Source organism: Hypomesus nipponensis, chromosome 1 (assembly GCF_054491055.1).
Source record: "Hypomesus nipponensis isolate SF chromosome 1, ASM5449105v1, whole genome shotgun sequence".
Lineage (NCBI taxonomy): Eukaryota > Metazoa > Chordata > Actinopteri > Osmeriformes > Osmeridae > Hypomesus > Hypomesus nipponensis.
The window spans coordinates 2,814,190-2,840,139 of record NC_140361.1 but is presented as its reverse complement, the minus strand read 5'-3'; the positions used below and the strand labels follow the sequence as shown (position 1 = coordinate 2,840,139).

Here is a 25,950-nt window from a genome sequence, read left to right as displayed (position 1 = left end):
GAGTTTCAACCGAAGCTTCTCCTTTCTGAGCTCAGTCAAACAGGCAGACGTGTGGGCTCTGGCCCATTGTGTCAGTGTCATCACATGGGGCAGAGGGAATGGTAGGTGCACTCTGAAGATCAGATTAGTTAAAGACAACACAAATGGATGTTAGTACACTGTGTGAGGGCTCCCATTGGCCGTGCATCGTATCACTTTCAGTCGGTGAGGAGACTTCTGTTTCTCTCCAGCAGCGTGTTGTGTCTGAAGGAGGTCCAATAAAGGAGCAGGGACTCCTTCCTCCGTAGGTTGGAAGGACACCTGTGCCACCCTCCTGTGCCATCCCCCTGTGCCATCCTCCTGTGCCACCCTCCTGTGCCATCCTCCTGTGCCATCCTCCTGTGCCATCCTCCTGTGCCACCCTCCTGTGCCACCCTCCTGTGCCATCCTCCTGTGCCATCCTTCCTGTGCCATCCTCCTGTGCCATCCTCCTGTGCCATCCTCCTGTGCCACCCTCCTGTGCCACCCTCCTGTGCCATCCTCCTGTGCCATCCTCCTGTGCCATCCTTCCTGTGCCACCCTCCTGTGCCATCCTCCTGTGCCATCCTCCTGTGCCATCCTCCTGTGCCATCCTTCCTGTGCCACCCTCCTGTTTCTCTAGTAGACGTGTGAACGTAGTAACTTTGCTGTTTGATAAAGGCTTGCTGGTTTCCTTGTAAGACGAAGAGGACAGATACCTGTAGACTGGATTCAGATGCAGTCTTAGGCTTTGTGTGGGTTTTGCATCTCATCTTGGTAACAGAATGTGAGAAGCAGAGTTGTAAGAGGAGTGTAGGCAGGCCTGAAGGCTATCACCTGTGCCAGGGTTAATGAGCCCGTGCCCACAGGTTGAAATGTCTCCTAGAAGATACACAGCGCTTGACTACAACCCACAAACGAAACAATCAAACAAATGTACAATTTATCCAAAGTGACAGGCAAACTCGACCACTTAACTTGCCGGACAAAACTAGTAAGTAAGGACATTAAGTACATAACTAGCAAATTAAGTAGTTTTGGTTCCTGAACAGTGGTTCTGCAAGGCATTACTTTAACATGTTATTAGAGCAGTTTTATTAGGGAACATTCAAGTGGACTGGCACGAAATCTTCCTTCAGAGAGAATGTCTGTTTGTCTGTAGCTCAATTACCTCACAAACCGGGCACTGTATGAAGTTGATATTCGGCATGTGTATGGAATGCGTACATTCTTGTAACCATTTTGCTATAGGCTTTGACAGCCATTCAACTCTGGCAGAATTCTGTTTAACAACAGCTTATGAACCAGCAACCAGTCCTAGTGGCCAGTTGCGTTAATGGTGTGGAATTTTTAGGCACTGTTTAGAGAATGAGGTCACACATTTGGTAAATGTGTCCAAGCGAGAAACTGTAATTCAGCAAATTCAAATTGACCTTATCATGAGTTTCCAAACTTTCCAAACTGGGGAGTTTTTGTTAACATTACCCACTAGCTCTGGTGATCCTGCTAAACACGGAGAACCGTGACAGGCATTGTACCAGCATGATCAACGGTCATGGGCACTATAATTCCATTAATCTGTGTTTTGTGTGTGTTTTGCCAAATCAACATCTTAATCACCAAGAAAATCTGCATGTTCACCAGAGACAGTCAGAAAGAGACCCACACATTTTTAAATCAGGGAATTTAATTGACCAAACACGATTCATTTAATCTTCACCAAAACATTACCATAGGAAAGCTTGAGAATTAACACGTGAAATCAAGCACTGATACAAAACACCAACATCCATGCACAGACATACTAAATCAACCACTAGATCAGGTACAACATAAGCATGAGAAAGTCAAACGAAAGACAGCACCTTACAGTTTACATATCAAACTCAACCCACACTCAACCTATGCCGCTTTTCTCAACTCAAGTAGATTGTCTTTAAAGAAAGACATGTTGCTTTAGCCGACCTACAGAATAAACCCCAACCTCCAGCTGGTCTTTGGGTGGAGGGAAACTGTCACAATGGTAAACATTGTGCGTGCCAAGATCCCTCCCCTGTCTTTGAGCTCTGGAGGATACACAATGTTTAGAGGTAGGTGGAGATCAGGCTGTTCCTGGGGGTCATGGAGGGGAAAGAAAGAAACGTTTGATTGATATTAATGTAGCATACAGCTGACCCAACCATCCGTCATTACGTTAAGTGCTGTGCATTCTACATGATGCCACACGTCAACGAGAGCAAAGGCAAAACTCTAGAACAGACCCCTGATATTGTTTCCTGAATGAGCCCACAGGGCTAAAAGCTGGAAGGGAGTCTGACTTGGCAATCTTTCCGACAGTGGAAATATGTGTAAATATATTTATATATATATATTTATATACATATATGGCTTTGCTGGTACATTTGAACCTTTGGTACATTATGTACCTGAGACACCAACCATAGTCCAGCATTTAGGAAAATAATTAAAGGGAGAAGATTTAAGGGACCGGAGGCCGATGTTCTTGATCTGTACAGACACATTCCACAAGGCGGAACTGATTTGACCTTCAATTAGAAATTTCAACGCCTCCCTCCCCTAGACAATATATAATTATGCGTTTGTGCAATGCCACGCCACAAAGAAAAAGTTTTAAATATGCAGGGGGAATAATCTTGGATGAAGCTACAACATGCTTTGATTACAAAAATATTATTCAATAGTATTCAAAAGTATTCAACCACACACACACACACACACACACACACACACACACACACACACACACACACACACACACACACACACACACACACGGGAAAAATACTCAAACTTTTCTCGTCCTGCAAACAGATGACTCAGTGATGCTTGTGATGATTTCCTACGATACATCCCATTGAGTGCAGCCCACTAACGCAGAAGTGGAGATGAACCTCTGCGAAAGTGCCACTGACAGACAACTGCGTTGGACCATACAACACACTCAGACGCGTTTCTAGGCATAGTCGCCTAGGACACCAGTTGCTGTGGGGTGGGAGGCAGGCACTGATTGGGCGCACCCCACGTCCCCCCCCTTCCTCCAAAGAAACATTTAAAAATTGATTAATTTAGAGATGTTGCCGAGGGCGCCAGATTGGCCAGAAACCTGCCCAGACACGCTACAGGTCCACTCTGTCAGGCAAATACATTCAGGAAGACTGGAGTTCCAGCAGCTGCCTGAGGGGGCGCTCTTCACATCAAAGGGAGTCTCCGAGACGAAACGTTCAAAAAAAAAAAAAAAAAAAAATCACTAGTCTGAAAACACCACATATAAGGACACTTAGTTGTGAGGATGTGAAAATAACCATTTGCATTGAGGTGGTAGTTGAAACTCATGTGCGCGTGGATTTGGGATCCTTTGGGTTGTCAGGACAGTGGACCTGTTAGGAACGTGGCGGTCTGATAAGCTAAGTGACGGGGTGTTCTGGAAACAGACGACACCACCCTTTCCCCCACTATTAAAGATCAATGACACAATTCCCCAAATATCCCTTGAAGATATGAGAACTACAATTGTGCAAAATCTACCGCCACCAAAAAAGAAGTTGACTGCATGACTGTCCTGATGCATCTGTCACCTCACTAAACTTCCACTCAGAACAAAATGGCTTACACAGGATTCATAATCAGCAGCTATCTTTAGAAAGAGATAGTTCAAAGGCACAGCACTCCTCAAGTGCCCTGACATTGTTTTCATCAGGATCCATTATGACTCTCTTTTTGTCAACAGCCGTGTTCCAGGAAAAGAACTTTGAAAAAATAAAATAGAACTGCACATCCCAGTGTGATTCACCGTCAGTCGTGCAAAGGCAGAAAACAAGAAGGATGCCGGCCACGTCTTTGCTGAACTGATCAGCCAAGTGTTTGTCGTCGCCATGACGAAGATCCCAAAACATTCAGACTTTTTTTTAAATTGTATATAAAAGAGTGTCCAGGCACATTTGGTTGCTTGTGAAATCACAGAAACCCCAACCAGTCCTCGAAGGCAGTTTTGGTTATTGCTTTCATTGGTCCGCTGGTCACTGGCTCGGTTTCCCCAAGTCCACTGAGATTTTGGTGTACAGCTGCTCCTTCTCCACTCTGACCACTTTGTAGGATAGAGAGTTGATCCCATCCACCTGTATGGTGTCCCTTGTGTGGGCTATGCGGTCAAACCTGTCGGGAGAAAAACGACGGGTGAGTCAGGAAGACTCACAGTCATGTTCTCTTTACACAACAGCCCTCTCTCCTCATGCATCCTCTCCTGGTGAGAGCACAGCTCCGGGATCAATCTACCTGATGCAACGTGTACACAGTGGTGAAGAAAAGGCCTCAGAAGTGGATCTTTTGTGTGTCTGGAATTACATTTGTTTGGATAGCGTTTCATTGCTAATCTTGTTTGCTACCCAAGTTCCCACGTTTGGGTGTGTAGTGAATTTCAAATAAAATACAGGTTGCCATTACACACTCACATCCCCAAGGCTGGTTTGCTAGCTCACGCTAGCTGTGATGACTGTTAGTCTAAGGTGTTTGGAAAACTAAGTATGACTTTCTAATGTGCCATTGACTTGAGGAAGACAACTGAGATGTGGGTGTAGATTTGAAACTGTTCCCACAGGCTCTGAGACATGAGGAGGGGGGAGGAAAGAGGTGGAGACTGAGAGAATGGGGTTCAGGGTGAGGGGTTCAGGAGGTGAGGGGGGAGAGGGGTTCAGGGTGAGGGGTTCGGGAGGTGAGGGGTTCGGTAGGTGAGGGGTTCGGTAGGTGAGGGGTTCAGGAGGTGATGGGTTCGGGAGGTGATGGGTTCGGGAGGTGAGGGGTTCGGGAGGTGAGGGGTTCGGGAGGTGAGGGGTTCGGGAGGTGAGGGGTTCGGGAGGTGATGGGTTCGGGAGGTGATGGGTTCGGGAGGTGATGGGTTCAGGAGGTGAGGGGTTCAGGAGGTGAGGGGTTCAGGAGGTGAGGGGTTCAGGAGGTGAGGGGTTCAGGAGGTGAGGGGTTCAGGAGGTAATGGATTCAAGAGGTGAGGGGTTCAGGAGGTGATGGGTTCAAGAGGTGAGGGGTTCAGGAGGTGAGGGGTTCAGGAGGTGAGGGGTTCAGGAGGTGAGGGGTTCAGGAGGTGAGATCTTACCTCTGGGGGTTGGGGTCGTTCCTTGCGTCACGCTCGTGTCGAATCATCCTGCACTTCCCAATGGGGCCGCTGGGCCTGGATATGGACATGCCCTTGATGTTGAGCCTGGAGGGAACAGCAGAGGCACCGCTGTTAGACGGCACCATGACGCAGCCATGCGCTCCATGACGCAGCCATGCGCTCCATGACGCAGCCATGCGCTCCATGACGCAGCCATGCGCTCCATGACGCAGCCATGCGCTCCATGACGGAGCCATGCGCTCCATGACGGAGCCATGCGCTCCAGGAAATGAAACTCTTGCATTTTCAAGGTGTTCAGTAACAGAGACAGGAATGCAAATGTATGATCAGCCAGGCACAACTAAAGGAAGTTGGGCCGCGCTGTGATTGGTTGTATAACAAAGTTTACCACTACATGCCTCAGGAAGACTGTAAGTCTGGAATAGTCGGGTGTTCCTCGCCAGGCCCCCCGCCTCCACCACGGCCCCCCTCCCCTCTCTAGTCTGCCCTTGTTTACAGTGTCACTATCAGTGGATAAAGTGTCAGGGACATCCCACAAACACCCTGCCAAGAGCCAAAAGGATTCAACGTCCTCCCTTCTAAGAAGGCTGTGGGGTCATTGTGTTGGAGCCATCAATTATGCAGGCTATCAGGACAGTGTAACCACAGGGAGTTTGTCTGCAACTATCAAATTACAGTAGGTAGATCTACACGTCATCAAAAGAAAGGATTTAAGATCAACAGAAGACTAGTTAGACGAGGAAAAAAAACATAGGACAGCTTATTTGATCTAAGAAGGAAACAGGCTTCCAAGAAATGGAATTTGCCTTGACAGTAAAAACAGGGTCATAGATAGTGAGTGTGTGTGTGTGTGTGTGCGAGGACAGAGAGAAGGGTGGTCAGGACCTGTTGTAGATGTCGTCATCCTCTCCTCCCCAACCCCAATAGTTGTTGGGGAAGCCATTGATCTTAAGGTACTGCTCCTTACTCATGGACGACACCCCCCCAAAGTATTGGTTGTATGGAAGCCTGGGGGAGGAAGAGAGACAGAGAGATAGGAGTGATTCATTCTCATGGTGCTGGGCTGATTTGCATTTATAAACCAAACAGTACCCATATTTTCATGGACGGAACGCGGAAGTGTAGGGAACACGTCATATCCAGTAGTGCAAGTCTTATCCCTCCTCTCTACAGTGGGGTCAGGGTACAACAGCAGGAACAACCAACAGGAAGCAGGAAGTGTCTGCCTAGCAGATGGGGGAATTCTCAGAGGAGCTTCCACTGAGGTCATGTTGATGTCGTGTTCATGACGACTCCGTGCATCAGGGCCGGCCACATTAGAAACGCACTCTGCACACTAACTCACAAGCACAGCAAACACGGCAACCAGGCACACGTGGCAACAACACAGGAGAAACATCTAACATGTGGGGAACCTGTGAGAGAGAGACCTTTTATCCATCCCTTTATCCGTGACTAGACACCCGACACAAGGAGAACCCTGACTGGACTCTCTGAGACAGTTATCTGACTGGAAACCCTGGCGATTGCATCCAGATGAGCCTGCCCCCTGGAGGAGTTTAACTCACACAAGCTGTTGGTGCAAACAGGGAGCCCTGACAGGCCGTGGAGCCCTGACAGGCCGTGGAGCCCTGACAGGCCGTGGAGCCCTGACAGGCCGTGGAGCCCTGACAGGCCGTGGAGCCCTGACAGGCCGTGGAGCCCTGACAGGCCGTGGAGCCCTGACAGGCCGTGGAGCCCTGACAGGCCGTGGAGCCCTGACAGGCCGTGGAGCCCTGACAGGCCGTGGAGCCCTGACAGGCCGTGGAGCCCTGACAGGCCGTGGAGCCCTGACAGGCCGTGGAGCCCTGACAGGCCGTGGAGCCCTGACAGGCCGTGGAGCCCTGACAGGCCGTGGAGCCCTGACAGGCCGTGGAGCCCTGACAGGCCGTGGAGCCCTGACAGGCCGTGGAGCCCTGACAGGCCGTGGAGCCCTGACAGGCCGTGGAGCCCTGACAGGCCGTGGAGCCCTGACAGGCCGTGGAGCCCTGACAGGCCGTGGAGCCGACTCATAAAAGCCTTGAAACCGGGAGCTGTGGGCGCAGTACACACTGTGCTGAACACACTACTCTGAGATCCTCTTACTTGTAAAACAAAGTTAGATAAAGAGGCTTTCCTTCAACGAGGAACAAGAGAGATAAGGATCTCTGGTTGGTGCAGAAGACAAACATTAGCATCACCAGGAAAGAGGCTGGCTGAGCTGCCAGGACACAAAGACAGTGTCCCCACCTAGCTTGGCTCGGGTTACATGTGAAGTGCTAAATCAACGTTCCTTTGCTCCAAAGGTCGTGGACACAGCCCTGCCTCTGCTGTTAGATCCCTCCATATCTTACTGCCACGGTGCACATCGAGCTGGCCTCAACGATACCAATCTACAGCCTACCACTACTGTACAGATAGCTTTTTACTGCAGGGCAAACATAAGTTAAACTATGCAGTTTGGCTGTTTTCTTTTCAATAGAGTAATTAACCATTGCAATACTAAGTATGTAAAACATATAGTTCTATCAAAAGGTGAAGCTGAAATAAGAACAGAATATACACATACATACTCCTGGTATTTTATGATATTATATCGTAGATACTATCAAAGATGTTGTAAAGCAGAACTGAAAATGAGTCACACTACATAAGAATGTGTTGTTGACTACCCATCCAAACTCCAGTGTGACAAAATTTTTGCGCTTTGCACATGCTTTCAGGAACTCATTTCACACGTATATAATGTACTGAGAAGCAAATCATGAAATTAGCTTTACAGCATCTTTAACTGGTGTCAAAGCAAACATCCTTGTCGTATCTTACATCCTCAGTAGACTGACTAACATGATCATTTACAGGTCAGAGGATCACCAGGTACAGCTTATACCATGTGGGGTTTGGCCTAACACAGCAGGCCGGGATCAATTACGGCTTGTCTTCCCTCCTCTCTCTCCCCTACGTTTACTGACTACCTCCAACTGTCTCTGTCCAACAAAAGGTAAAGAAAATCAACAACAAACATTCAAAGGGCAGATCATAGGAACGCTAAAGGAAAAGTGATTTACTGAACCATTAACGACAAATCTTTGTTATGTTCTGTGAGTTAGCCTCCGTGAGGCCGCCCCTGCCAGGCCGCCCCTGCCAGGCCGCCCCTGCCAGGCCGCCCCTGCCAGGCCGCCCCTGCCAGGCCGCCCCTGCCAGGCCGCCCCTGCCAGGCCGCCCCTGCCAGGCCGCCCCTGCCAGGCCGCCCCTGCCAGGCCGCCCCTGCCAGGCCGCCCCTGCCAGGCCGCCCCTGCCAGGCCGCCCCTGCCAGGCCGCCCCTGCCAGGCCGCAGTGAAGGCTGTCTGGTGTGGGACGTGGCGGTGTAACCAGCCATTCAACATGAACTCTCACTCTTGATGACATAGTCTGCTAAATGTAATGAACTGATTCAGAATGGCACTTACATCCTGGTGTATTTGTTTGTGAGAACAATGACAACTTTGTCTGGGTGTGTATGTGTGTTGTTCTGTCACTTCAGTGTTTTCATTTGAGGTTGATCCCACATTTGCCTAGCCTTTGTGTGTGTGCAAACAAAGACAACTACATTGTCCAGGTGTGTGTGTGTGTGTGTCTAAACACCTCAGGCAGTGTTGGTTTACCTGAAGCCAAACTTGTCCATGGACACCGACAGGTGCCTGGGCTGGCTGAAGCACTTGTAGGTGTTGCGATCATCCATGGGGATAAGGTCCACGTCACTGAAGATGAAACAGCCGTAGTCATACTCCTTCAGGGCCTCCGCGTAGCCTACGTTGAGGAGCTTGGCTCGGTTGAAGACTTCGTTATCATCCTGCGCCCCGTGAACATGGAAAACAACACGTCAGACACGACAAGTTTTTCGGCGGAGTTACACGTGCCATTATAAATACCCTTTTTCTATGAGTTCAGAGGTACTTCTGGTACATGGGGAGGCTTCGAAACAACGTTGGTACCTGACTGAGGAGGCAATTTTTCAAAAGGCGTAGGCATGTTGGTAACATGTTGGTTTGTTTATGTAAAGGAGCTGTCCATTGACAGGGGGTTCTCCTTCGTGGTTGCCCTCACCGCCATGAAAAAAAGACGACAAACTAGAGCCCCGTGTTCCAATGGAAGAACATTCCGGAGACTCACATATCGCTAACTTCATCTGATGGTTATTGGCAAAAAGTATTATTGAATGCATTCCACGATGAATAGTCGTCTCAAATATCTTCTGAACTCAAAATGTTCTTAAGCAGACAGTGGGTGTTGCTTTTTTTTGTTTGTTGTTGTTGTGATTTTGACGTCAAGTGGTAGCAAAGAGGATACCGTGACTTCACACGAACATCGCTACAAACGTGGGCCTACAAAAATTGTTGCATATTAGGTGAAACAATCAAAAGGATAGAAAGAAGCAAGTTAGGTAAGCTGACAGAAATCCACAGTGGTAAAGAGAAATAGAAACCCATATTACCGGAAGGAACCCTCAGCTCACGGAGCCATGCAATTGGCCAGAGCAAGCAGGAGGGCGGTCTCACCTCCTCCAGCGACCGCTGCCATTGGCCAGACACTTCTGACATGCATTAGAGTGGCGGTTTGAGTAAGTGACAGGGAAAGTAGGAATTCAAACAGTGAGGAAGGAAAAGAATGGCAAGGGGAACAGGAGAGAAAAAAGAGAAGAAAAAAAAGATTTGAATAGATTGCAACAAAGACTGAAGAATTATCTTACAATGCCCTGAAGGCCCTAAATCTAGGCTGAACAGCTTGGCTCGTCCCGCTGTTACTCTCTATGCTTGCATTACCGTGGATGTCTTCCCCTCAACACTTTTGCTGCGTGATATTCAAGCCCCAGTCCTAAACTGGCATTTGAAAAGAGAATAATTTAGCTACTTGGGTTACATTCACAGGGCTCTCTAAATACCATGAAAACGGATTCATGGGAAACTACCAATACTAAAACGGGGAAATAAGACAAGGTTTAAAAGTTAATACCAGGCTTAAATGAACTGACAACAGAAGTTATACAACCTACAGTTCTCAAGGACGCACATACGCAATCTCGACTGCAGTGTGAAGCGCGTGTCACTGCTGATTGAATAACATTTCAACATTTCCCTGTTTCTGATACTGTGGTGGACCGACACGGCAAAATTAACATAAGAGGAAACACTGCACACGCACACACACACACCCTCCAACACACACACACACCCTCCAACACACACACACACCCTCCAACACACACACACACACCCTCCAACACACACACACAAAATATGGTAAACAGAGGTGTTAGTCCAGGTTTGGAGGTAAGTATCCTGCCCATACTATGGTTACAATAAATAAATAAAGTTTGAAAACATGTATCGTAATTCCTGTAGAAAAAGGGGTGGCTTGTTTCATTTAGCAACAAATGTGAAGATACAAGCCCCAATTTCCTGAAAATAAAAACTTCCGCCAACTGGCTATCAACTGGCTATCTTGATGGCAGACCATGAACACACTTGTCCTGGCCATGTACGGAGTAAGAGCATTGTTCTGGAACGTTGACTGGCAGTACTGAGAAACACACTGTCCATCAAGCAGCTTGCTATCATCTTGTTCTCAACTATAAAAACACATACTTGTGTGTGTTTCTACACTTTCACCAACAAATGTTGGTTTTATTAGTCTTCTCTATGACAACTGTCTGAATATTGATTTAGCTACAAGACAAAACAAAGGCCCCTCTTGCAGACCTCCTCTCAGAGTAGTTGCTCAATAAGCAAACATTTCACCATCACACACAGCCACCCGGTGCAAACCCTTTGACATTTTGCATTGGATGGAAGCCTTTAGTTTGTCAAATCCCTAGTACTAGTATCTGCTGGTGAGGCCCAAAGCAAATACCAAACATACAAAATAGGATTCTTTCTTCATTCCTTCCATGGTAGGTAAAATTCCATGTCACTTCCTTCTTCGAATGTGATTTATAAAGGTAGACCTTAGCATGGATTTGAATTACATTCCAAGAAGACAATCACTTTTATATTAACGCCCAACCCCCGCCTCTTCCAACAACATAACCAATCAGACCTGATTGATAACGTAGACACCGTAGTCAAGCTGTTGGCGCTGGAGGATAGGGTGCAGGTAGTAGAGCCAGAACTTCAGGTGTTCGTCTCGGTTACGGAAGGGGATGATGATGGCCACCTTCTGCAGGGCGATGCAGTTGCTGGGCTTGAAGCGACCGCCCGTCTTTACGTTTGGGTTCTCATTCTGCACCATGTCCAGGTTGACCGGGGTTGAAAACTCAATCCTCAAAGGCCCCACTGGATGTGTGACAGAGGGGGGGATTAAATATCGATACATATTTAGACATTTTATGAACGTAAACAATGTAACGGTTAGGTTGTTGATGATGTGTCAACAGATTCACATCAAAAGACATGTCACACACAATAACCTTTGAGATGTTTTGTGTGGACACGATTGTGGAATCCACAAACCACAGGATTACAACCTTAAGCACAGGTCTGAAAACATTAAGGCTCACCTTGCAACCAAGGTGACCCACTCAGTTTATTCTGTTGTCTTGGTAATATGACCTGAGGCCACCAGCTAAATTCTGGGCGGACTTTGCACGTATCCCCAAGCTAGGAGGGTTGTCCAAGTCTGAGAAACGGCTCATCAGCGATGAAAACAGCTGCATAAACATGGCCCAGTAAGACCACTTTAAAAGCTGTTCATACACTGGAGTTCACCAAAACTCAATATCAATGATCATTGTCGGAAGGTGCGGCTAGTTTGAGCCTGGGTAACGGGTAGATGGACATTACACATTTAACAGTTTAGTCAATTGTTCTCAATTTTGTACATTATATGACAAAGTGAAGGACTAATATGACTACTAAACGTCAAGTAGTTGAGGCCGCTTTGGTCCGACGAATAGGTAACGTCAGCGTTGGGCTATTAACATGATAAGTCATGTGATGCCATGCACAAGCTGAATTTAACATATTAGCTACAAACCAGCACATAATAATACTTACCTAGAAGAGGAGATGTTTCAGGGCAGTTTTCAAGTATTTTGATCTCTTCTGAAACATTAGCAACGTCACCCACACCAGACAGCTTTCGGGGTTCAACTGAGTCTTGTTCTGTGAGCTCGATAACTTTCAGTATTTTGCTTGTCGTCAGGTCTTTGGGCTTGTGCGATTGCTGATTTTGCACAAACGCTAGACGAATGTCAAACGACCTCAAATAAAAAACTAAAGTGACAGAAATATGAAGAAAACATAGAAGGACTACTAACTTACACGTTCTGTGAAGAACAGTGAAGTTCACGGTTGAATCCCCAGTCATATTTAGCTAGCAAGCAATCCAACTCATTAAATTAGGCAGACAACTAATGAACCAAATCTAGCCGACGGCTAACGACGTTCGCGTCTAGCTCTACCTAACTAAGCTTGCACCATGCCCGTTTTACACTCATTTCGATCAGGTAAGCAATAGTAACTCGTGATGGCAAACTAACGGTCCAGTTTACAGGCGCTTACTGTCTGTAGACTTTCTTGGTGTTTCCTGCTTCCTGATATCAAACCAAGTTCAAGAAATTGTTAAGTCGGCGACCATCGAATAACAAATCCGGGAAAGTAAAATAAAAACTCTCAACTCGTTTAGCTAATTGTCACAAAATGATCGATGTATCCACATATGGTGCCATGTAATTGGCAAGAAACTTATCTTAATAGAACAAGTTGTTCAGCTTTAACTCGCCGAGACAGACAAGTTACAGCATGCCAGCAGCCATAGTGAGTGTCTGCCCATTATCATTTGCTGAAATTCACACGACTATTCAAAGTCGGCCGACGTAACATAAACGACCTCACGTTGTTACAAGATGTAACTGCAACGTGTAAAAATAAAATGAAAGAATTTCCTGAAAGTGACACAGCCTTACCACTCTGAAAATGTAGGAAACCTACATCATGTTTCGTTTCGGTTGAAGCAAGTAGGGTGGGCTTAGCAAAAGGACCTTCCGGGTAGTTAGCTGGAGGGGGGCGGTCCAGGGACGTTGGTTTAGGTGGAGTTGACCGTTTTACAACCTGATAGGCTTAAATAAGGGACGATATTTTCCCGTTAATATCCCCCTTTTATTACTATAGCCTAACCATAAAGGGTATAACGGTGCAATTTGCCACCCTGACAGTTTGAACATGTAGTCCTACACAGTGTGTAAATACATGTATATAAGGATCTCGAAGTTGCTAGGCCTGTTTTGATACCAATTTGTTTTTTATTCATAACGGTCTTAACTAGAATCGATGTGCCGACAGTCAAACTATAGCAGAATGGCGCCGCCGTGCGGTTGAAATGATTTGAGATAGCCTAATGCCCTATTGTACGGTTGTGGGTTGTCTCAAAGTGACGTGAAACTATTCATGTTTTATTAATTAAATCTCGACAAGGTAATGCAACGTAATGTATACCAATATGCTGTTATGCGACAAAACTTTTGAAAACTTTAGTCTGTAAGGACTAATTTGACTGGATTGAAATTTGAATCTTTTTTTCACCGTTGCTAAACAAGATCCGATGTCTACTCTTGTGTACAGTACTAGGCTACTTGGCCGTCATTACATATGAAACACATTTAAGTGTTTTCAAAAGAATAAAGAAAACAAAGCCCTATGTTTCCTTTTTATTTTATTTTAGAACCAGTACAATTAATTATTTGGCGTGGTAGGTCGTCGTTGGCAATTTTAATAAAGCTATACGTTCTTGGTTTGTAATAAACTTATCTGTTAACACTTTTTAAAGTAACGCAGGACATATTTTAACTTTGTCTTGTTGTCTTGATAAACTGCAAGATGAGAGTGGGCAGAAACTCCAGCCCCCGGGAAACTTCACGAGTTTGCGCTGACGTCAGCATCCCCATGAACCACAACGCAATGTAGAGGAATGCACGGAAACTTCTTCCTTGAATTGTTTTGTGTTGTATTTCGAAAATCTTTACCGATTACAGCGATACACAGCGGATATACATTAAAGGTAAGTTGCATCCAACAACAAAACTGTTAGAGCATAGCTTATTGGTTGATTTTACAAGAGAAACTAAGTTTGAACAGTTTCGAAAATGGAGGCAGTGGGGGGTTGGCGAAAGGGAGAGGCGCTGTCCAGGGCTGATTTTTAGCTCTGTGCTCGGAATTCAGCACGGAGAATTCAGGACCATGGCTAACACGCCGTCCTAAAACCAGTGTAACAAATAAAACGTATCCAAATCTTTATACAAATGTGTGAAAACGTAAAATATTTCAAATTTTAACATGTCTGAAGTTTATTTAATTGTGTTACTCAAGTGTTGTGCTTCCGGAAAATAAGTTTTCTGACTTGGCTAGCTAGCTGAAGTTTTGTAGCAGCAGACAGCAAGGGCCTAGAGAAGCTGGACAGCGACCGACTTTTCCTTTTCGTGCCGTGGCAAGCTCACAATGTACTGTGACTTGAGTTTGAGTAATTTGTCCAACTTAAAAGAAAAACACGAGATAAACAAGTTGTCAGATCGTCTGTAAGTAACTTCCACAAATGTTTTATTGCACGCGCAAAATACAACAAACATCTTTGCTAATCACTTATATTCTATTTTAAAGTAGCCTAATGTACAAAACGTGTGTTTTTCTAAAACATTTTTTTAAGGAAGGTCAAGTTACTTTCAGCCTCTAACTTGCGCACATATCAGAAATATTCCGTGTAGTTGTATTTCTTCTACTTCAACAAAAAATCCCATCGAACTTTAATCTCAAACTTTAATAATGTTGAAACAAACAACACATTTGCACTTCTTTAGTAAAGGTTGTAGGTTTGTAAACCACGCACGCGTTGGATGTGGTTGGGCGCTGTCGAACAAGTTGTGGTGCTGTTTCAAAATGGCCGCATATAAAAGTATTCAAATACCTAGGCCTCAGTTTGCCTGAAGCACTCAAAGTAAGCTAGTTCAATGAAGACATGCATGCAGCATGGAACATTGGACTTCTCCACGTGGAGTAAATACAACTTTAAATATATTTTTACGTTTTTGGTGTGAGACACTGAAAGTGACAGTGACATTACTGTGAAATTGTACTTTTGTAGCTTTGATTTAATAGGAAAGGTTTTTGCCTGATTCATTCGAGAATGAGACCATACTAGTCATTGAAAAGTTCCTTACAAAAGTTTATATAAAAAAGATTAGAGACCTTTTTATATATAAGGATAAACCTGTAATGTATCACTGAAAAACTTTTTTGACTCAGGCATTGTCTGCATACTTTTAGAATCAGATTGACCTTTGTGTTTCTGTTTCTGTCATCTTTTCACACAGACACAGATTCAACATGGCTGCTCAGACTGTATACCCTCTGGCTATGTTCCCACCCACAGTTAGCGTCGCAATGGAGGAGGATTCGCAAGGCTTGACAGAACTCTCCCGTAACGACCTTCCGGCCCCTCAGCTCGTCATGTTGGCCAACGTAGCTGTCATCTCCGAGGGCAACGGCTCGGAGAACATGGCGGAGGAGAAGGAAATGATGGAGCTGAAGAATGTGGGCAGCAGCAGCTACTCCGACAGCGAGGACGAGAGTGTCATCAGGTACAGTTTCGAGAACCACAGAGAGATCTGCATCGTAGAATACCCCGAGTCTCCCTCTGCCGCTGTGACGGAGGCGGAGGAGGAGAACCTTGACAGGAAGTGTCAGGAAGAGGAAAAGGAACAGGAACGGGAGCAGGAAGAGGAACAGGAAGTCAAAGAGGACCGACCCGTTCCAACCAACAAACAACCTTGTAGTCCCTCCACACTGGGCAAGCGCAGAGCCGCCCATGCCTTGGGCGTGGAGTCGGCCAAGAAAAAGAAGCCTTTCCACTGCAAGGCCTGCAACTACCAGGCCAAGTGCGAGGAAGACTTTGCGCAGCACATCCGAATCCACAGCGCCAACAAGTTGATTGTGGTGAGACGCGTGGAAGGCGGAGAAAAGGCAAAGGCCAGCGAGGGCTCGCAGGGTCTGGAGTTCGAACCGGCGGTGGACGGCGACGACATCAAAGGGGTCATTCGGTGTGAGCGCTGTGGGTACAACACCAACCGCTACGACCATTACATCGCTCACCTCAAGCACCATAGCAAGGAAGGCAACAACCACAGGGTGTACAAGTGTGTCATCTGCACCTACACAACCGTCAGTCAGTATCACTGGAGGAAGCATCTGCGGAACCACTTTCCCAGCAAGCTCTTCACCTGCAGCCATTGTTGTTACTTCTCCGACCGGAAGAACAACTATGTCCAGCACATTCGCACACACACAGGTACGTGAAGAAGTAAATAACATCATCAAAACAATTTGTGGTTCTGCCTAAGGACTTTGGCACTATAACTTAACAATGTAACCTTTCTTGTTTCAGGGGAAAGACCATTCCAGTGTTCACAGTGTGAATATTCAAGCTCCCAGAAGACCCACCTCACCAGGCACATGAGAACACATTCAGGTAATTGTCCTGAAATGTATTTCAGTAATTTGTGGATGAAATGGTTTCTGCATCAGACTATACAGAGAGAAACAAGGAAGTTGAGATTTTTTATATTGAGCAACATACAGTGAGTACCAGAAGTTTTGCATAGGCCTTTTTACATTCAGTGTCACAGAGGGCTTCACAAGTGTCCATAGATCAGCACCTATAGCCAACCTAAACCCTTAAGGAAGACAAGGAAAAACTCCCAGGTCTGTGACACAGTAGTAGGTTTTTTTGTTAGTATTAGTCTACCTGTAATCAAATCTGTTAGCTCGCCTCTCACAGTGAACCTTTTTTCCTTTGTTGCATTCGCTGGAGCAGATCCTTATGGATATGTATGGTAAAGATGCTTGTGACACACTTCCTGTTGTGACGTGCCACCATTTCCTCTTCCTGTGCATACTGGTCCATCTTCCTCGCATGACATGTGTCTTTGTGCACTTTTTGGTGTGTGTTTAGACGATTAGGAATACTCACTTACCTTGACCGTAACCCACATTGCCTTTTTGCACAGGTGAAAGACCTTTTAAATGTGACAGCTGCAATTACCTGGCGGCCAATCAACACGAGGTGACGCGTCATGCCAGGCAAGTTCACAACGGCCCCAAACCACTGTGCTGCCCCTACTGCCAGTACAAGACTGCCGATCGCAGCAACTTCAAAAAGCACGTGGAGCTCCACCTCAACCCACGTCAGTTCCTTTGCCCCGTCTGCAAGTATGCCGCTTCCAAGAAGTGTAATCTGCAGTATCATATCAAATCCAGGCACCCTGGCTGTAACGATGTGTCCATGGATGTGTCAAAGGTCAAGCTTCGTGCCAAGAAATTTGAATCTGAGACGGATGAGTCTAGAAAGGTTCCTCCGTCCGGAATGGATGAGGATCAGGATGGGGACGAGGAGGAATCTGGATCGGAGTTGAATCTGGAGTTGTCCGACACTGACAAAGATCCCTGTCCCATTAATCTCTCCACCAAAAGCAGCAAGATAAACCTGGGTCAAGCTCCGGAAAGTGGAGCATCTCACAAGACTGTGAAAACCCCCAGAAGGGAGAAACCCAGAAAAGCAAAGGAAAAGGTTGACAGGAAGGGAACAGCCAAGCAGAAGAAGGTAGACAAGGTGAGCGAGGTCCGAAAGACAAAGGAAAGCTTGCCGACAACAACCGCTGCAGTTGAAAGTGAGGTTAACGTTAGAAAAACAAAAAGAAGACAGAAGGCCGACAAAAAGGATACACGGGACAAGAACAGATCAAAGGAAACGAAGGAAAAGGTTCAAAAGACGAGTGTGGAGATGGTGGCTAAAGAGAGAGACGACCAAGACAAACTGGGGAAAGGAAAACTGGACAAGAAGAATACGGGAAAGAAGGCGGAAATGGAAGAACTTGTGAAGCCTTCGAAAAAGCAGAGAAACGAAAGCGAGGGCGGCGGGAGCAAAGAGGTCAGCAGCTGTGAGTCTCCGAAGGGCGAAGCCTCAACGCTAGCGAAAGCGGCTGACGACACCGTCAATGAGACTCCTGAAAAGAAAGAATATCCAGTTAAAAAGCCGGGGTCCAAGAGCAAGACCAAGGGCTTGAAGAGGAAAGCAACAGAGGCGTTGGACTTATCCATGAAGGCTTCTCCTGAGGAGCCCTGCACCAGGGACAAACGGCTGAAAGTCAAGGCTACAGACAAGCCACAATCAAAACCCTGCGTCCCTCAAACCGTACCCGAGAGCGGTGAGCCTCACCCAATCACGGAGAGCGGTGAGCCTCACCCAATCACAGAGAAGAAAGGCCAGTCGATCGAAACGGTGGCCTCGTCTGCTGTCGTAAAGTTGAAGAAGACCAAAAAGACCAACAGGAAAGAGACCGTGGTTGCCCCTCCGCAGGAAGAGAGTCCCGCGACAGACGACAACTCCACTCCTCCTGAGGACGATGCGTCTTCCCACACAGATGCCCGGAAGACGCCCGTCCAGAAGACCACTCCAACATCAAACACAGAAGACGCCTCCGCGGGCAAACCGGAGACCCCTCCAGTGCCAGAGAAGACGGACGTTTCCGGCAAAGCCAAGGAGACGTCCGTGGAGACCCCTTCTCCGACAGGACGAGGCAGCTCCCCGATCTTCAGGAAGCCCACCTCTCCTTCCCTGGACCTCCCGGTGGCCAGAGACAAGCCCACGGACACGGAGGACGACGAGGGCATCCACAGTCACGACGGAGGAAGTGACATCAGCGACAGCGTGTCTGAGGGCAGCGACGACTCCGGCACGGGGAAGCTAGCCGACCCCGAGACTCCCACGGACGAGATACCGACGGCGACCGAACTCAAGTGCCACACGTGCATCTTCTGCGACCGCACCTTCCCCATGGAGGTTGATTACCGCCGGCACTTGAATCGCCACCTGGTAAACGTGTATTACCTAGACAATGAAGCAAAAACTAACCAGTAAGTGCCTGACATCGTCTCAGGTGCCAAAAATTGTGTTTCTTATGTTGTATTCTATTTCTCTCTATTATTAAGCACTTGTGTAGAGACCTATAGAATACTATCATACATGCACGATAATAAGATCACGGTTTTGTAGAAGGTCTGTAGGTCTTTTTGTAATCATAGCACACAGTGATTGTGGATCAGAAAATAGACCTAGTCTACTTTATACCATTGTTACAGTAATTCATTGCAGATTTTCTCACTCCGTCACATGACAGGGTCCCATTGGTATCAAGTCTCACTGATAAGTTAATGTCAAAATACAGAGAATGTCAAAAGGAAGTCCTTTTTAAAGATGTGTGAATTGAACAACCACAAGCAGTCCCAGACAGTGTCATCATATTACAATACTCACACTCCAAGAGGGCTTGCACAGCATATTCATTTTTATACCCAAAACACATACATCTCATGTTAACTCAAATGTATCTTATTTCTTGTAGCACACTGTATATATTTGACAACATAGTGGTTAATATTAACTTTTTCTCCAGTGAGAATACCCCGTCCTCTGGTTCAGAAACAGGTTTTGCTCCACAGAAAATCTCCCTAAGGCATTCCCTCCTCTCTCAATACCACTGTGTTTCCCCACCATCTACTGTATCTGGCCACATTGAAGAACAACAATAGTCTACCCATTCTGAAAGGAAGTTTAACACTTTTTCAAAGAGTAACCAAAGAGACCCTCCACTCCTGCTGGGATTCTGGATTAGACGCACCCAGGTGGTCCACGCCTAGAAAGGCCTAGAGAATAATGGGGCTTTCGTTCCTTTTGTGAAAACCCACTCCAGTGAAGCAGCCCACACGGGAGGGGGTGAAGGGGAGGGTGCTGGTGATGGTGCATGTTCACATTTGGCCCAAATACAAGTCATCTACTATTTTGCAAGGAGAGCGTGACAATTAAGTTTTATTTCCTTTTAGTTGTCTGTTGTAATTGTGGTATCGTTTGAGCCAATACAGGTATGATCAATCTGTACATTGGATGAAATTAACATTGGTGTCTTGATAATATCAGTTGCCATGGTCACATAGTGGGGAAATGTGTTTAATGACATAGACAAAAGGAATACTTCATTGAATTAGACTAATTAGACCTCCTGAACACCCTACCGGACCATAAAAGAATCAAAACACCAGATTGATAGAAGGCCATCATGTTTGCATAGAGGATTAGTTGCATATGTTTGAATACTGTGTACTTGTTACCTAACCTAAAAGGCATTTAGTAGACTGATGTGATTGATTTAATTAAGTCCAAAGAGGATTTTTACCATGTTTGGCTTGCTGTGCCACAAAATGTTTGTTCTTTCGCTCCAGTGCCTTTGACAATCAGTAATGTTTTTTGTTTTGATGTTACTTATAATATCATATTCAGGTTAGACAGCAAGGACTCATTCATTTATTTTCTTTATTCGTCCATCTTTGATCATTCCTTGATTTTGTTTTATTTGTTGAGTTGATTGCAAATGAAGACCAATCTATTAAGTTCAGGTCTGGAGTTTTTGTTGGTGCGTTTGAGGTACTGTGTCTGGGCAGGTTACTGAATTATTTTGGGTGTAGATGTCTAGCCTAGGGAGGGTGACTATAGAAGCAGTCTGAATATATCTGGAACAAACTAAACACCATGTTGACTTCGCTAATACTCCTTCTCTATGCAGCTACTTTCTTTTCTTTAGAGGTTTGTGGGTTGAAAAACAAAACACATTTACGCAGTGCAATATTAACTGGACTTGATGCCAAAGTGATAGGTAGAATTGTAAAAACGTTTGTTTAGTTTCTTGATTGTTTCCCAAACCATACCAGAGCTGCATTGTTTATACTGGTGCTCTAGTTTATAGAAGTGACACCTAATAGCAGAGTAGATTGTTAGGCCCCCCTATCACTGTAAATGTACACTTTCCATGCTTTTGCAAATGATCTACACTTTTTGTTTACTTAAAGTGTGTTTTCTATAGTGGATGTTAAGCTAACTGTTAAAGAAAGCCTTTGTAACCATTCTACTCATGTAATCTTGCTTTTTTAAATTTGTGAGAAGAACTTGACTAACACCTTCAAAGTGTGGAGTTATTGGATAATGTGTCCAAGGATTCATGAGAATCATATCAACAATTTTACAGAGATATCCTGCCTTTTTTGCTCTGCTTTTTTCTTTTTCAAATATATATAAATATATATATATGAATAAAAGGGTCTGAAAATCGATTTATTTTCCTGTCAATCTGTCAGTTTCGTGTTGCATTTCTGACTAAGCACTTTGTTACCTTGAATACAAAACCTCAAAACTAATACTCAATATTCACACTTCAACACTGAATAAAGCTAACATGCTTACAATTTCTTACTTTATTTGAGGACTTACAATTATTTACACAGCCATTTAAAAGTTTAAGGTCACTCACTAAATATGAAATACAGACAAAATATCAAAATCCAAACTAATTATATTCGAATGTATTATACACAATCCAATCCAACTTCAGTTTGACTTCTTCTTCACCCTCAGCCTCTCTGCTCCTTTATAAGAGATGCTGGTGTCGACCAGTGCAGGGGGTTTCCTGGGCTTATAAGCAGGGGACTTCTTGATGCGCTCCCCCTTGATGGTGACCACGTGGGGCAGCAGGGGGGGTTTCCGTAGGGACAGGCCGGAGCCCTCAGGGGTATGGGCCCTCAGCAGGACCTGGCTTCCCTCCACACCGGTCACCGCCACCCAGCCTGGTGCAGGGAAAAACAACGCGCTGTCATCTATACTGAGATATTTACATTTAGTCATTTGGCAGACGCTCTTATCCAGAGCGACTTACACTTAAATACAGGGCCATTCCCCCGAGGCAAGTAGGGTGAAGTGCCTTGCCCAACGACACAACTTCATTTGACTCGGCCGGGAATCGAACTGGCAACCTTCAGATTACCAGCCTGATTCCCTCACCGTTCAGCCACCTTGACTCTCTGATATTGAGCAAGCCAGGTGTATCTTTTACAGATGAAGGAACTACGTATAATATAATTTTTTTGGGGAATAAGATGATTGAAACAAGTATAATATTAGAGTAAGACACGCGAAGAGAAAAGTGAAGTGATATTCTGTACCTGCGGAGGACATTTTGATGTCAGCGACAGCTTGGCAGAGACCCAGGCCCCCCAGCTCAAACTCCTGACAAACCAGACGAGGGAAGTCCCTCATGCGTTCCTCTCCCCCCATCGGCACCTTCGTCCAAACAACCGTACATTTGTTGAGATCCCTTTGCCAGCACATCTGACATTTTACTCATTTAGCAGACGTTTCTATCAAAAGCGAGATAGAAATAGTGCCTATAGAAAATACTGCGACTCAGAAAAGTCAAGAAAGTGGATTAACCAGACACGTTGCCATAATAGTATCTCAACTACAATACCGCATTGTACAGTACAGACAAAAAATCCTAATATTTTAACTTCAACATCAAACATGGGTGAGTGAAGTCTTTTATGAGACAGAGATCAAACCAGGATCTCAAACACAACATGAATCACAAGAAGTACCAGTATGGTATTTTTTGTTTTGCCGTTACACGGTACGTTGGCCACTCACCCCTAGCAGCGTCTGGCCCGCATGTTTGTGGTAGATGCCGTCGGCCCGGTCCAGACTGGTGATGTGAACCGGGACCTTGGCAGAGGCAATGACAGACAACCAGCAAGACTCCCCTCCCTGTGAATGGTCATCAGCATCCGTTTGAAATATGAGAGAAATATACTAAGAAAGACTAACAGTGACACAATCTTTATGACCTCATTACAGTTTTAACTAGTCAAAACTGAATGTCGGTCTACATGCATCTCTGTATGTGTGTGTATGTGCGTGTGCGTGTGTGTGACTAGACAGTCTCATGAAATCAGTGATCTACACCTGAAGATAGTCGATTCTCCCCAGGGCTCCCAGGAACAGGACCATGCCAGGCTTAAGCACGAATGTTCGAGGGACGATGGCGTGTGTGGGCACCACCATCTTCACTTCCTGTTCAGTCAGCAGATTGAGGATCTGATATCCGATTGTGAGAGAACAAGAGCAGGACAAAAGGTTGAGTGTTGGACTGAAATAATGGAAAGACTGTAGATATGACGGAAAGACCTGTGCACTGCTTTACAATGGTACAAGTTGTAAACAATAATAAAACAACCCAAGTCAAAAGTATTCAATTAAATTCTCAGCTACTACCAGGTCAAAAGAGCACTTCAGTCAGGACTATAATCAGCTATTCCCTCTCGTTTCCTCATGGGATCAATAAAGTGTGTGTGTGTCTTTAAGAGACCCCACATGGATGGGGTGGAGGCGTCGTCTCGTCTCACGTCATAGTCTTTCATGATGCCGGGGGTGTCATGGAGCCAGTGGGCATCTTTCACTTCGTTGTGTGTCAGTTCCGGCTGAGGAGAGACGTCTCTGTTCCCCTCCTGCTCCTCGCTCCCTCCATCTCCGTACGCCAGACTGTCAGGGTCAAACTCCACCAAGTCTTTGGTTTTGTCAGCCTCCACCCTGAACGTTCTACCGATGCGACCTGAAGCAGGGAGACAGAACATAACAGGATGTTCAAATGGACCTGTTCATAGGAAGTGAAACAGGAGCCACACAGTACACGTGACGTCAATACTCTCCAACTGCACTACTATAGTATGATATATTCAGTGTTCCTATACTATAGGTTAAACTGCTTTATGTATATACACCGGTAGCCTGATATTTCACATAACTCTCATGTATCACTCATGTGCATTTGATGGTAACTGATGACTTGAACTTGTTTTGTCCCAGGCAGTTTTTACAACTCCGTACCGACGAGGTAGCCCTGCTTGCTGAACTGCGTCAGTCTCTTCATCTCCTGGGGAGACAGCTGCTTCTCCGTCTTCTCAGACGCCATCTTGAGTCTCTCCGCCCTCTTGAACATCCGGTACGGCGTGGGGTTGATGATGGGAAACTTCAGCAGGTTCAGCGTGGTGCCTGGGCATTGGATTAAGTAGCGAAGAGATATTCAGCACATTAAACTAGTACACCAAGGGTCGTTCGAGGGGAATGTTTTTTGCACTTATTGAAATCACAGTGCACTCGATTCATATGTTGTCTCGTTTTAAATATAAACATTTGTTTTCCTTCTTTTGACAACTTTAGAACTCTTTTCTAAAATAGCATGTCAGGTCAACCCCATGTATCTTGTCGATGAAGCATTTAAGTTATAATTATCAGTAATCTTATTTTACCAGGCCATGGGGATATCGTAGCTTTGTGGATCACATCTGTAGCTTTGGATTTACAGTAGTCTGACTCCAGCAGCGTGTTGAACAGGGTGGACTTCCCTGCATTGGCAGTTCCCACCAGATACACATCTCCCTTGTACTTCCAGGATTTCTGTAGACTTGAGATGAGGTTTTCAATACCGTATCCCGTTTTGGCACTGATGAGGTGAACGTCTTTGATGTTGTCATGTTCTGAAATCCCAGCATCTGAGCAGTACCGGGAGAGTTGGCGCTTAATTCTCTGCAAGTAGTTGTCAGAGTCTCTGGGAATCAAGTCGATTTTATTTCCTAAAACCACAATGTTTTTGTTATTCCCAACAAGGTCCAACAGATCTGGCACGATGGAGTCTGGAATATCCAGAAGATCTACGATCAACAGAACCAAAGCTTTCTGTGATTTTATCCCTCTGACGATATCGCGATATTCCTCTTTTGACATCTTTATGGTCAATGCCTTTTGGTGATGTGTGAGTAAATAGCAACGTTGGCAAATCGAATTTTTCAATTTGTCCTCTTCAACGAGGAGTTTGTACTTTTCACTTGGTAGGTAGCCTGCGACATCTGGGTCAGTGCAATGCATGACAGCTCCACAACCCGAACAACTCGTCTCACTGACCGGTTCCTCCGCGTCGGGAGTACCATATATTTTCTGCTGTCCTTTAGATTTCTTCTTCTTCATCTTCCTTTCCTCAATGGGAGATCCAACATCATGGAACTCAATTAAGGCATTGAGCTCCACGTCCTCTTTGGACGCAGTTTGCAGTGACCGCAGCTGTTGCTCAAGAGATCTCTGCCGTTTATCGGCACCTGACCTCACTGATCTGCCATCTTCTTTAGGAAGGACGGGAGCTGTATGAGTCTTCAGTTCATGGCGAAGATTGTCCTCCTGAGTACCTTTTTCTGGTTCGGTGAAGTCCAGGAAAACAAACTCCTCCTCCTTCTGAGGATCTATGGAGGTGTATGTATCTGGAATTCGGGTTCGAACATGCTTCTGAGTTTCACCTTTTTCCCCTATTCCGGTGCTGTACATTCTATCATTTCTTCGTGTGTACTGTATGTGACAGAGTTCCTTATGTACATTCCTACTTCCTAACTCACAGGAAGGCAGCGATGGTAAATTGCTTGAGCTCCGTTGTATGCTCTTCACCACAGATAAGTACGGAACTGACATGTTCCGTACATATTCCCGTAGAGGGAATTGTAACAATTTGAACATCTTTAAGGACAAATCCAATGTTATTGTTTAGATGATGTCGTAGTAAAGAAAAACTCTTAACCTTGGAGATTCTGGATAAACACACGTGAGTTGCTGTTAGCATCCATTGATATCCTGCACGGATATGACGTACGAAAATATGAGTTTACATGTTTGTTTCGAATCTGATTTTAGGTGGTTAATATATGTTAATGTATGTTTTAATGTTATATATAATATCTGTATATTTATGAAAATGGCGGAGCCGTAAGTTACTTAAATATACAAAAATTGCGCATCAAAATACAAATGTACAGGAAATGACGTTGAAGAAGCGGACATCTTTTTGT

The 25,950-nt window shown here is 45.5% G+C and overlaps 3 protein-coding genes across 4 annotated transcripts; 1 reads left to right on the top strand and 2 right to left on the bottom strand.

The window, feature by feature from the left end:
* Positions 1-1,666: 1,666 nt before the first annotated feature.
* On the bottom strand, positions 1,667-13,174 carry b4galt1l (DP-Gal:betaGlcNAc beta 1,4- galactosyltransferase, polypeptide 1, like). The gene is made up of 6 exons (XM_084699197.1): positions 12,193-13,174; positions 11,237-11,472; positions 8,806-8,993; positions 6,029-6,151; positions 5,123-5,227; positions 1,667-4,170 (listed from the first exon to the last, which is right to left on the bottom strand). The coding sequence occupies exons 1-6, from the start codon at positions 12,503-12,505 to the stop codon at positions 4,035-4,037; spliced, it is 1,101 nt and encodes a 366-aa protein (XP_084555323.1). The 5' UTR covers positions 12,506-13,174; the 3' UTR covers positions 1,667-4,034.
* Positions 13,175-14,066: 892 nt separating this feature from the next.
* Positions 14,067-21,345, top strand: rest (RE1-silencing transcription factor). Of its 2 annotated transcripts, none has more exons than XM_084699180.1 (4): positions 14,067-14,194; positions 15,501-16,474; positions 16,571-16,654; positions 17,193-21,345. In XM_084699180.1, the coding sequence occupies exons 2-4, from the start codon at positions 15,514-15,516 to the stop codon at positions 19,100-19,102; spliced, it is 2,955 nt and encodes a 984-aa protein (XP_084555306.1). In that variant the 5' UTR covers positions 14,067-14,194; positions 15,501-15,513; the 3' UTR covers positions 19,103-21,345. The 2 variants fall into 2 exon arrangements, with proteins under 2 accessions (XP_084555306.1, XP_084555314.1); XM_084699188.1 differs by having other exon boundaries at positions 14,073-14,194; positions 15,560-16,474.
* A 221-nt stretch (positions 21,346-21,566) lies between these two features.
* Positions 21,567-25,731, bottom strand: noa1 (nitric oxide associated 1). The gene is made up of 7 exons (XM_084699194.1): positions 24,370-25,731; positions 23,948-24,112; positions 23,467-23,672; positions 23,027-23,158; positions 22,712-22,828; positions 22,231-22,348; positions 21,567-21,855 (listed from the first exon to the last, which is right to left on the bottom strand). Exons 1-7 carry the CDS (start codon positions 25,619-25,621, stop codon positions 21,620-21,622), a joined length of 2,226 nt encoding a protein of 741 aa, XP_084555320.1. The 5' UTR covers positions 25,622-25,731; the 3' UTR covers positions 21,567-21,619.
* Between the last annotated feature and the right edge of the window lie 219 nt (positions 25,732-25,950).